We start from the raw sequence: 12475 nt of genomic DNA on the forward strand, positions 1-12475 counted from the left end.
TGTGGGGGGGGGGGGTGGTGGGGGAGGCACAGGGAGTGGTTAAATTCATTCTTTGGCTCAGTCTGTTTACAAAGCTTTAGTTCATCGTATACAACATATATAATATGCATGCATGTATGTGCACATATATATATCCACACACACACCACTGCCTAAGATTTACTTTTTTTTTTTTTAATCTAAATCCAGTCTTTGTGAACTGAAATTTTTACTGGAGTAGCTGTGGATTCACACAGAGTTACAAGAAATAATACCGAGAGTCCTTGTACACGTTGCCCTGTTTTCCCAAATGGCACCATTTTGCAAAACTATAATATCACCCAGAATCCTGACACCCACACTCCATCTCATTCAGATTCCCCTGGTTTTACTGGTGCTCCTCTGTGTGAATTAAGTTCTACATAGTTTTATCACCCATGTGGGTTTGTGTGCCACCCCCTCCCCCACAGAGAGGTGACAGTTCTAGCATCACAAGGATGTCCCTGCTGCCCTTCCTCCCCCGGCCCCCTACACATCATCCTGACCACAACCACTAATCCCTCTCTGTTTCAAAAATGGCTTCACTCCCCAAACATTATACAAGTAGAATCATACACCATGAAACCCTTGGTACTGGCTTTACTTACTCAGCTGTATTTCCCTGCAGGTTCGTCCAGGTGGCTTGCATCTGTTCTGTTTCTTTACATTGCTGAGTAGTATTCCACAGTGTGACACGCCTGCTGTGTCCACTGAAGGACAGCCGGACTGATTCTGCCACTAACAAGGCTTCTATGAACACTCATGTGCCAGTTTTCTGTGAACCCACATTTTCATTGCTCTGGGATAAATGCCCCAAGAGTGTGATTGCTAAACACACAATAATTTCATGCTTGGTTTTAAAAGAAATTGCCCAACTGTCTTCCAGAGTTTTATATTCATGTAAATCACGTACCAATCACATCCTCTTCCTCGGCCACAAATGCTGTGTCATGATGTGGGGCAATCCTTCTACGGCAATTTAGAAACAGAGTGTCAGGCCAGGATCTTTCAAGAGACCAAAAATGGAACAAACCAAATACCAGAGCTAAAGGCACCTCTGTTTTTTCACCATGTGGATACCAGTGAAAACTGAAAGTGTTAGTCACTTAGTCATGTCCAACTGTCTGCGACCCCATGGACTATAACCCACCAAGCTCCTCTCTCCATGGAATTCTACAGACAAGAATACTGGATCCGATTGCCCTGTCCTCCTCCAGGGGATCTTCCCGACCAAGGGATCCAATCCGAGTCTCCTGCATTGCAGGTGGATTCTTTACTTTCTGAGCCATGAGTATCTTGCAACAAATTCCACTCTTTCCTGAAATTAATTTCAATTGGGTTTCAATTCCCTGTAATCAAGAGTCCTAATTCCATTCACGTTTAAATCATTTTCTGCTTAAACTGTCACCCACCAGTGTTCCCACGATCTTCAAGGCTTAGTTCACTGAAAGTCACACCTTTACCACAATCCGTGGTGTCGGCTGACAGCAGAGCCTTTCTCTCAGCAGAGCCCACCTCCATCTGCCCACCCCACCTCCTTCCAACAACAGAAGTGAAGGCCATTCAGCTGGGAATTCTAGATGATCAGGCTGTCTCAGGATTACAGTAAAGAAGGCAGAGCCCTAAACTAAGTCTAGAGAGTTAAAGATTTGTACCCTGAAAAACAAACAATTAAGTGGTGGTTACAGGTGTGATTACAAACCAACCTGATGCAATGTGATATAAAGCTTTTGAAATCCCAAAGAAACAGAGCAACCTGGCAGAGACTACCTTCAGGGTTTCCACAAGGTCTGTTTTCAATATTCATCACGCTTTGGTTTCATCATGTTTGGATTAGCAAAACCTGAAGTGTGGGTTGTGGTCTTTACGGAAATCAAGTACTCGCATTGCTGAGAATTAAATTAACCAGGGAAGGGAGACAATGCAAATTCACCGTTTCCTTTTTTATTTCAGTTTTATTTAGTAAAAAATAGTTTGCTTATCAGACTAGATAAAGCCACCATCACAGCTCTCGTCCACGTAATTTGGGTTCCTACAAACCTTCCTCCAGCAGAAGTTCAATATCCAAATAATGTTAATTTTAAACTACAGCCTTGACTTAACATGAGTAAGATGAAGCTACAGGACTGAAACAATGTTGTTCATGATTTTTCAGAAAAGAAAAAACATGTGTATATACGTACATACATACACACACGCTATAGGGTGCTATTTTCCTAACTGCTCTTTGCTCACAATGACTGCCCAGAAACAGCCAAGGCAGACACTCCACTCTCTCTGGGGGAAGCCCAAGTGTTCACACATGAGGCACCAAATTCAGATCTTGGAACAAAACAGTGAGCTCATACTGACCCGGCCACATCCTTTAAATTAAAGTCTGGAAAGAAAACGAACAGGACGTTATGGAAAATGTGAAGAATTCTAACACTCCTTCCCATATGAAAATGGTAATGGTGGTAACAATGACAAAAACAACAGAAAAGGTAACAATAAACAACAATAAGGCAATTCCCTGGTGGTCCACAGCTTAGGACCCCGAGCTTCCACTGCCAGGCCCAGGTTCCATCCCTGGTTGGGGAACTAAGATCCTGCAAGCCTCTTGGTGAGGCCAAGTAAAATAAATATATTATTAAAAAAAATAAGGAAACCATTTAGCCCAAAGACATGTAGAGTCAGGAGTGTAACTGTGCTCTGTACAGGAGACTTGATGGTAATATTCATGAGTGAGTGCTCCCTCATATTTGCATTTCCCAATTATTTCCCCTCAACTCTACTCTGCTTGAATAACACCTTGATGACCACAAGTGGATGACATGGGTTAGATGATGACAGAACAGACTTAACCACGTGGGTATGACAGCGTTTCAAGCACAGACATTCAAGGTGGAGAACATGAGCCCCACACACATCTTTTCAATTCCTCTCACCTGATGTCCGAGAGATCGCACTTGTTCCCGGCGATGGCCATCACGATGTTTTCCGGACCGTGTTCCTTCAGCTCTTTCACCCACTTCTTCAAGGTATGAAATGAATCCTAAACCAAAAGTGTAGTCAACCTTGGGAAAGACCCCTCAACCACACAGAAATACAAACCCAATATAATCCACTGAAGAAAAATATTTTCAGGGGGCACACACATACAGATGAACACACTACCTCAATCTTGGCACAAAATTTAGTATTAGCTAAGTTTTACTCACATAGGCTATAAAAGGTTTATGTAAAACATAAACTTGATGAAGATAATCATGTTAGTAATTTCCTTCTACAAATAACATTAATTTTAAATTAAAGCCCTGCCTTAACATGAATAAGATGAAGCTACAGGGCTGAACAATGTTGTTCATGATTTATCAGAAAAGAAAAAACAGATATATATATATATATATATATATCTTTTTTTTTCCACAAAAGAGTTGGACATGACTTAGTGACTAAACAACAACAATAACCAAAGATGCAAAACTGAAAAATACTTTTCCTTTTCTTAAAAAAACTGAACATTCTGGAGAACAGTATTAGCAGGCATGACCTTAGCCCTACGAACAGAGAATCAATTTTAAAAATGAATGATGACTGTTGTTTAATTTAGCAAATAGATTTGAAAGGCTTTGCTACATGTTGTTGTTGTTTAGTCGTTCAGTTGTGTCTGACTCTTTGAGACCCTATAGACTGTGGCCCACCAGGCTCTTCTGTCCATGGGATTCTCCAGGTAAGAATACCTGTGTGGGTTCCCAACTCTTTCTCCACTTGCTACGTATAGACAAGATAAACTCAGCATTTAGTGTTCATTCCCAGCAACCATTGTTGCACCGTACTATGCAACCTCATCCCAGGCTCCAGGCAGGACTCAGGCAGTGAAGTCCCTGCTTCGGTCTTTCCAGAACAGAGAGAGGCCATAAATGGCACCCGAGTTCTAAAGGGGGCTCCTACCTGCTTGGTAATGTCGTACACTATGACAGCCGCCGCAGATCCGCGATAGTACATGGGGGCCAGGGAGTGAAACTGAGGAACAAGGGACAGTTTTAGGCCAAGGTAAGCATGTTTATACAATCCCACATGACCATAACATTATCATTCTACATCAGCCCCACAGGATCCCTGGATTCCCCCACAGGACTTCCCCAGGACTCAGATAATACATTTTCCTCCACCACAGCTCATACCCTTGTGATTTACAGACCGTGAAACTCACTCTTGGGCCTGGCCAAAAGTAAACGTTATTATCAGTGTGGCTATCCTAGGAATTTTCTTTTCTTTACTGCTCTTTGTTTATCTTATATGATGGACCAGGACAATCTCATTAGGATGATACAACAATAAGATGTCTACTAAGGACACAGATCACACAATCTGGGGCCAGCCTCTAGGGAGGAACACCTCAGCTGGGGCACCTCGGCCTCTGCCCTCGGGGCTGGGCAATTCCTACAAATTCTCAACAAACGGTGAGAGAGATGAGCTTCGCTCTAAACGTGAACAGAGCAATCATCGCTGGTCAGAACCACTGACCCCCAAGAACCACTTATCCCCAGGTAGGATGGATACATATCGCGGGGACACACACAGATTTTATGTCTATTTTGAAGAATATACTTTTAAACATATTTGAATATATCTGAAGAATACTTCACAGAGGGGTTTTGAAAGACAATGAGAAAAAGATAACAGCTCAATAGAAAAATGAACAGAGGATATAGATAGATGAATCACAGAGGAAGAGTTATAAATTGCCAATAAATATTTTTAAACATGTCCAATGATAATAAAAGAAATGAAAACAAAAGCAATGATGGACTATTAATTTATTAAGTATTAAAAAGTCATCATAACTGGAGTTGGTGTGGCTTTGGGGAGGGAGGCACTTACTCATCCACAAGAATGTATTTAAAGATGTGACTTCCGAGGGAACTCCCTGGTGGTCCAGTGGCTAAGACTTCACAGTCCCAATTCAGGGGGCCCGGATTCGAGCCCTGGTCAGGGAACTACATCCCGCATGCCGCAACAAGGGGCCCAGCACACCACAACGAAAATCCTGTAACCTACTACTAAGACCCAGCGCAGCCAAGTAAATGAATAAATAAATATTTAAAGGAGAAAAAATAAAAAGAACTGCTTACGGAAAGTCAGACAAAGACAAGTATCTTATGATATCACTTATATGTGGAATCTAAAAAAAACAACACAAATGAACTTCTTTACAAAACATAAACTGACTCACTGACATAGAAAACAAACTTACGGTTACCAAAGAGGAAAGCTAGGAGGAATAAGTCAGGAGTTTTGGATTAACATATATACACCATGCACGCAGGCTAAGTTGCTTCAGTCATGTCTGACTCTTTGTGACCCTATGGACTGTAGCTTATGTGATTAAACTTATGTGTAGCTTATGATGAATCTATGTGATCCTCCAGGCAAGAATACTGGAGTGGGTCACCATTTCCTCCTCCAGGGGTTTTTCCCAACCCAGAGATCAAACCCACATCTCTTGTGTCTCCTGCATTGGCAGATGGATTCTTTACCACTGGTGCCACCTGGGAAGCCCCATATACACACTACTATATATAAAACAGTAGATTCAGAGGGATATGTGCTTGCTAAGTCGCTTCAGTCACGTCCAACTCTTTGCGACCCTGTGGATCATAGTCTGCCAGGCTCCTCTGTCCATGGGATTTTCCAGCAAGAACCATCTCCTACTCCAGGGGATCTTCCGAACCCAGGGATCAAACCCATGTCTCTTATATGGATTTATATATATGTATAAAAATCACTTTGCTGTACACCTGAAAGTAACATAACGCTGTAAATCTCCAATATGAAATAAAAATCAAATTTAAAATAATAAAAATAAAAGCAGCCATATTTACTAGAGAGTCGGGGTTGGGGGGAGCAGGGAGGGGAGGAAGGACAGACATTTTCCCAGCAAACAATAAAACCATCATTTGTTTACTTCCTGAGCAATGCTTTTCACTGAACCAACACTGGCCAAGTTGAAATGATCCTATCTGGAAACTGGACGCCATGTCCACTCCCGAGGTTCCCCTCTACTGCAGGATGTTAGCACGGCCTCACCAGGCCCCTGTCCCAGCCTCTGGCCCTCGGGCGAGTCTCCACTCCATGAGAAGCTGCCCTGCACCCGTGTGGTTTTCAGAAGGGGGCACATGTTACACGGAGCTCAGGATGGACACAGGAGTTCCCAGCAGGAGGGCCCTGGCCACTGACCATGACTCACTGAGGACAGAGCTTTCCATCAGCACTGACTACCCAGCTCTGGGCTGTCCTTGTCAGCCCTCAAACATCTATTTTTAGTCCATTTTTTGGCAACCCACTCCAGATGCAGAAACCAAAATCAGAATCCCTGCCATAAAGGAGGAAAAGGCCATGTATTTGCTAGACATTCCTGCTTTGCTAATGGAAAGGAATAAAGTGTCCCTGCAGCCCAATTACATAAAATGCCCATTTTTCCAAAACAGCCTCCATCTAAGAAAAGTCCACTTAAACACTTGAAGTAGGAGAGGCAGTACCAAATGTACATCTCGAAAATCGAGACACTCGCGAACTCAGACACAAACTGTGGATCTTCTAAAATTGTTCTCAGCAGTAACGCCATGGAGTGAATCTGGAACAGTCACTGGTCTACAGGTCTCATGAATTATTGATTAGAGCTTTCTATATAATGCATTACTTGCTGTTTCCTTCCTCCAAATGGAAGCATTTTGAAATAAATCCGGGGGTGAAGCCACTTCAACTTTATTGCCGGGGACTTGGGGGTTTTAATGAGCTAAAGTTCGAGTCTCAGTTCTAAAACCCAATAACGCATTGACCAAAGGATGTTTGTGGAGGACAGAAAGATAAATCACATCTTGCCTACAATGTGTATGCTTCCCCCACAAATATAAAACAAAGGCACCACAAACAGCCTCAGTATTCAACATGACATCATTCCATTTCCATGAGGTCGGAATTAAGACTGATGAAACACTTGAGTAAAAGATTCTTCTAGAAACCAAGTGCGCAATCACAGGAGGTTGACAAAACTTATCAAAACAACTCACTTTGAAAGGTTATTTGAAAATCAGCGCAATAGAGGTCAATTCGAAATCCCTTCCTCCCTAACTATATCTAGAATGCCACATTAAAGAGTTCAGATAACTCTCAGGTGACATTTAATCGTTTCGAAGAAGCACAGGGCGCCGAGAACAGACAAATGTGTTCGCTCAAAAGAAATGACTGTTTATGTCCGTGTATGTGTGTGACTGTGTTGTAACTGCCGGATGTCTACAGGGTGAGGGCAAGGGATTGCCCTCCTCTGAGCGTCTTAGACCCTCAGCTTTCACAGGTGCAAAGTGCCACCCACTTCCAGCAACCACCAGAGGGATACGTGGGCATGGCCTTTCTGGAAAGCATCTGGACAATGCATTTACAAAGGCTTACCTACACTCCACTGGCAGAGGAATGGATCCAGAAGATGTGGTATATATATGGGCTTCCCAAGTGGCACTAGTGGTAAAGAATCCACCAGCCAATGCAGGAGACTAAGGGATGAAGGTTCGATCCCTGGGGTACACAATGGAATATTACTCAGCTATTACAAAAAGAACAAAATAATACCATTTGCAGCAACATGGATGGACCCAGAGATTATCATACTGAGTGAAGTAAGTCAGACACAGAAAGACAAATCCATATGATATCATTTATATGTGGAATCTAATTTTTTAAAAAGATACAAATGAACTTACTTAAAAAACAGACTTATAGATATTGATAACAAACTTACAGTTACCAAAGAGCAAATGTGAGGGAGAGGGATAAATCAGAAGCTTGGGATAAACACATGCACACTACTATATATAAAGTAGATAACCAACAAGGACCTACTGTGTAGCACAGGAAACAGTAGTCAGCATTCTGTGATAAGTAAGCTACATGAGAAATGAATCTAAAAACGAAAGAATATATGTATAACTGAATCATGTTGCAATACACCTAAAACTAAGACTACATTGTAAATCAACTCCAGTAAAATTAAAATTAAAAAAAAGTCTTGAAACATTCGTACACTGTGACTCAACAGTTTCACTTCTGAAGGGGATGATCAGAGGTGGCCTCAAAGAAACCATAATTGGTTGGTTTAATAGCTGGAATACTGGGCAGCAATTAAACTCAAGTTTCTGAAAAATATTAAATGGCATAGAAATCAAGACGGCTCAGTATTTCCCAAGGGGAGTGTCCTGCAGAACACTGTGCCCTTGAAGTGCTTTTTGGAGAGAAAGGTTTCTTGGCCAAGTAAGTTTCAGGAACTGCTACATACTAAAACTTTCGAACCATGTGTTGGAGAAGATTCTTGAGAGTCCCTTGGACAGCAAGGAGATCAAACCAGTCAATCCTAAAGGAAACCAACCATGAATATTCATTGGAAGGACTGATGGTAAAGCTGAAGCTTCAATTCTTTGGCCACCTGATGTGAAGAGCTGATTCATTGGAAAAGACCCTGATGCTGGGAAAGACTGAGGCAGGAGAAGGACAACAGAGGATGAGATAGTTGGATGGCATCACAGACTCAATGGACATGAGTCTGAGCAAATTCCGGGAGACAGTGGAGGACAGGGAAGCCTGGCGTGCTGCAGTCCACGAGGTTGCAAAGAGTCGGACACAACTTAGCAACTGAACAACATATTATAATGCTTCCCTGGAGTTCACAAAGTATTATTGGTACATGAAAGGCTCTGAAATTTTCTATAATAAAGAAACTTATTTATTTTGCTTTCACTCAGAATTCTTTATTTTCTACCTTTTTTCAAGCAATATTTCTTAACATCTAGGGACCTAGTGAGTGTCCTGAGAACCCACTTTAGGGGCACAGGGTGAAGAGATCTCGACTCAAGACAGGGTGCTGACCTGCATCTGGCTCAGTACCAGTCTGGGTTGGGGTAGGCAGGGGTGGGTGGTGACAGCTAAGGTTTTCCCAGCTCTGTGAGGACTCATGGTCAAGGTCAGACAGACCCTGGATGGAATTCTCGCCCCGCTCTTGCCTCACCTGCAACACAAAGCTCCCTTCATCCCATTCCACAGTGTTCTGTGTGCACACACGCACAGTCAGCACACAGTGGAAAGAACCATTCCAGGAAACCCAGTCCTTTAGACCACCCAGTCGACTTCAGGCAGAATTCCTTAACATGGGTTTGTGGCATCATAAATTCCGTAGAAGCAATGTTCTGCATGTCAAGAAGGAGCAGTGATGGAAAATACATGAAGTTTCCTAAAAAGGACCAACCCCAGCTGGGCTCTGCCTCCCGGGTGAGAGTTGCCCCAGCCGAGGGCACTGGCATCAGGCCCACGAGCTGCAGGGCTCAGTTGTCTGAGGATCTCAGCGCTGGTCCCTGTGTGATGCTTTCATAGTCCGGGGGCCCGTGCCACTCTGTCCTGGGGGTGGGGGCAGCACACAAGCAGAAATCCTCAGCCTCCCCCAGAATGCCAGGGCAGTGGGCAGTCTAGGGCAGAAGCCAGAACATGTCCTGAGGTCCCTCAGGGTTCAAACAAAGGGGGAAGAGGGGGAAGGGCATTTCTGACATTCCCGACATTCCCAGCTGGCAGAGGCTGAATGGAAAAACCATCACTGAATGTACCTTCTGTGCCATTCAGAAGAAGGTTTCTGAGTTTTACACAGACCCTCTCTCTCCACAGAAAGCAGAAAGGCCTATTTAATATGCCTACTCAGATGTCCTAAAAACCCAATAATAAATAAAGTTGAATAGAAAAACCTATCAAAATGGCTGTTTCTGAATAATGCCATTACAGGCAAATCCATCACTTGTTTTCACGGTTCCTGAAAGAACTCTTTTAAAATGTTAACTGTATACATTATGTTTGCAATGAAAAGGGATTTTTTCCCCCTTTACTTTCTTTTTTCTTTTAAAGTGCCAATGCCAAAGGATTTCCTCAGCATTCAGGAATCACATCCACAGAGCTCGCCCCTCCTCCATTCACACCTTTTCTCAGCTACCGAATCCACCCAGAACCTTCTGTAAACCCCTGTTTGGGCAGGAGCAGGAACTCAACAAACTTTCAGCAATGAAAGAGCCAATAACCCTGTGTGGATGGGCAGGCTAGATGGTGGTGGTGGGGGTGGGGGGGTGTCCCATTGTACAGATGAGAAAACCAAGGCTCAGGATGATTAAGCAAACTGCCCACAGACACACAGCTCTTAAAAGTCCTTAAATGTAGGTCTTCTGACCCCAAATTCCACTCTTCTTCCACGATTCAGTTTCTTCTCTGAAATGAAGCATCACTTTCAGAGGTGTAATGAAGATATGGGCTGGCACTAACTTTACTCATTCATTCAATACCCATCTACTGGACATCTGGTACATGACAGGGCCATTCTAAGCGATGGAGACAGAGGGTCAGCAGGTAGGACAATAGTCCTCCAAGATGTCCACAGCTTCATCCTTGGACCTGTGACCTCTTACAGCACAGGGCGGCCGGAGGTGGGCAGCTGGTCCTGGGAAGGGAGGTTATGCCGGGCTACCAGGTTGGGGCAGTGGCATCACACAGGGTCTTCCACACGCGTCCTCTCCGATGGAAGAGGGAGGCGGGGGAGTCAGAGAAGCTTGAAGATGCTCTGCTTTGAAGATGGATGTATGGGCCACAAGGCAAAGACTGTGGGCCGACTCTTCTCAGAGCCTCCAAATATGAACCTGCCGGCCCACAGTCCAGACCTGGGAGGCTGTGAACCCAGGTTGTTAGAAGGCACTACATGTGCATTACAACAGCCACGGGAAACAGAGACGGTGAAGACGCCGACAAACCCCTGTCCTTCAGAAGCGCTCACTCTCCTCAGAGTGGACGGAGGAGGTGGCTCCTTCAGGGCCGCTCTGAAGATAAAGTTCCCGCTCAGAGGACACACCTTTGTCCCCATAACAGGACATGCAGGGGCTCACAGACATGCTTTTCCATGCTACACAAAGTCTGTGTGTCTAACTTCCTTGTCAGGAACGACATTTATTGCTTGTATTTTAACCAGGGGTATGAAATCAGCTGTGTAAAAGGAAAAGAGGGAAAGCAGGGGAGGAGAGAGGCCGACCAGGTAAAGGGCATCTCAGGTTCTTAACAAGCACAACCCCAGCCGGGCCCCAAAGTCCTGCCTCCGGCCCCACCACCTGGGCTCTCTGCCCTAGGTCCCCTGAGAGTCACAGGAGGAGACTGGCCTTTAGCCAAGAGGTGCAGACCCTGCCTCACAATGAGAAGTCACTTATGGCATCATGTGGATGCATGCTAAGTTGCTTCAGTCGTGTCCAACCCTATGGACTGTAGCCCACTAGGCTCCTCTGTGCATGGGATTCTCCAGGCAAGAATAGTAGAGTGGGTTGCCATGCCCTCCTCCAGGGGATCTTCATGACCCACGGATTGAACCCACATCTCTTAAGTCTCCTGCATAGGCAGGTGGGTTCTTTACCACTAGTGCCACCTGGGAAGACTTTATGGCATCACATCCCAGACTAAAGACAAACAGAAAAAGCCCTAGGAGCCAAGAGTCTTCATCCAGAGGAGCCACATCAGTCCCCAGGAGGGGGAGATGCTCTCTGGGGAGCCGAGGGTCAGTCCTGGTGGGGAGGATGCCGGAGGAAGGGGCTGGGTCCCTTCAGGCCAGCTCAGGGTTGAGACCCCCCACCCCACCACTGCTCCTGAGTCCCCATTCCCCGTCCCCTCCCCCTTCCCAGCATTCCCATCCCACCCACCGAGGGCAGAGACTTTTCAGTGTTTCCTGAAGGACTTACTGGATTTATTTTTTCAGTACACGGACGTGTCTTTCCTCTTTCTCTCCCGTCGGCAACATTCTGACACCCAGCAGGACAATTCTGCACGTAAAATCTTATTTTCCTAAGTGACGCTAACACCCCCACACAGAACAAACCCTGGGAGCCAGGTCAGCGAGCAGCTGGTTCTGCTCCAGCCCAAACACCACTGTCACACTCTTTTCCTCGGTTTCTGTCGCCGGGTCTCTGCCCCTCTGGGTGACTTTTCACTAAAAAGTGACTCTTGAGGCTCCCAGGCCCCATCGACAGCTGCTGCTCTCATTTAATAGCACATCTGCAGGCCTCTGAGCCATCAGCTTCACACACAACCTTCACCCACTTTTCCTTTCTGAGAGCCTTCTTGTGGGTGGGGGGATGGAGGGAGGGCATAGTTCCCTAACTGAGACCTCAGTCCACACTGTGGAAGCCCTGTTCTCTAAGAAGGGGCGTTGTACGGACCCTACCTCCTCCCACTGAAGGCAGATCCCCCTCCATGGAAGTCTGTGAGGAGGGGCCAAGGGTGAAGCCCCCCGCCCTCCAGCAGCGCGGAGAGTGTAGGCTCGGTGCTGGGAGCTGGGAGCTGGCCTCTCTCTCCAGGGGCTGTAGGGCGAGTTGGGGAGAAAACAAAGATCAGCTCTTTCAGAGACTATAAGAGGCCT

General features: G+C 45.2%; 1 protein-coding gene across 1 annotated transcript in view; it reads right to left on the reverse strand.

Moving 5' to 3' along the window:
* Positions 1-12475, reverse strand: part of RAB31 (RAB31, member RAS oncogene family) — a 55797-nt gene that overhangs the window by 29273 nt on the left and 14049 nt on the right. Inside the window, exons 4-5 of the mRNA XM_010859081.1 lie at positions 3952-4023; positions 2946-3052 (exon numbers count right to left, since the gene is read on the reverse strand). Coding sequence (XP_010857383.1) covers positions 2946-3052; positions 3952-4023 — 179 coding nt within the window. The remainder of the gene's footprint in view (positions 1-2945; positions 3053-3951; positions 4024-12475) is intronic.

The sequence above is a fragment of the Bison bison genome, unplaced genomic scaffold (genome assembly GCF_000754665.1).
Source record: "Bison bison bison isolate TAMUID 2011002044 unplaced genomic scaffold, Bison_UMD1.0 scf7180017864453, whole genome shotgun sequence".
NCBI classification, from domain to species: Eukaryota; Metazoa; Chordata; class Mammalia; order Artiodactyla; family Bovidae; genus Bison; species Bison bison.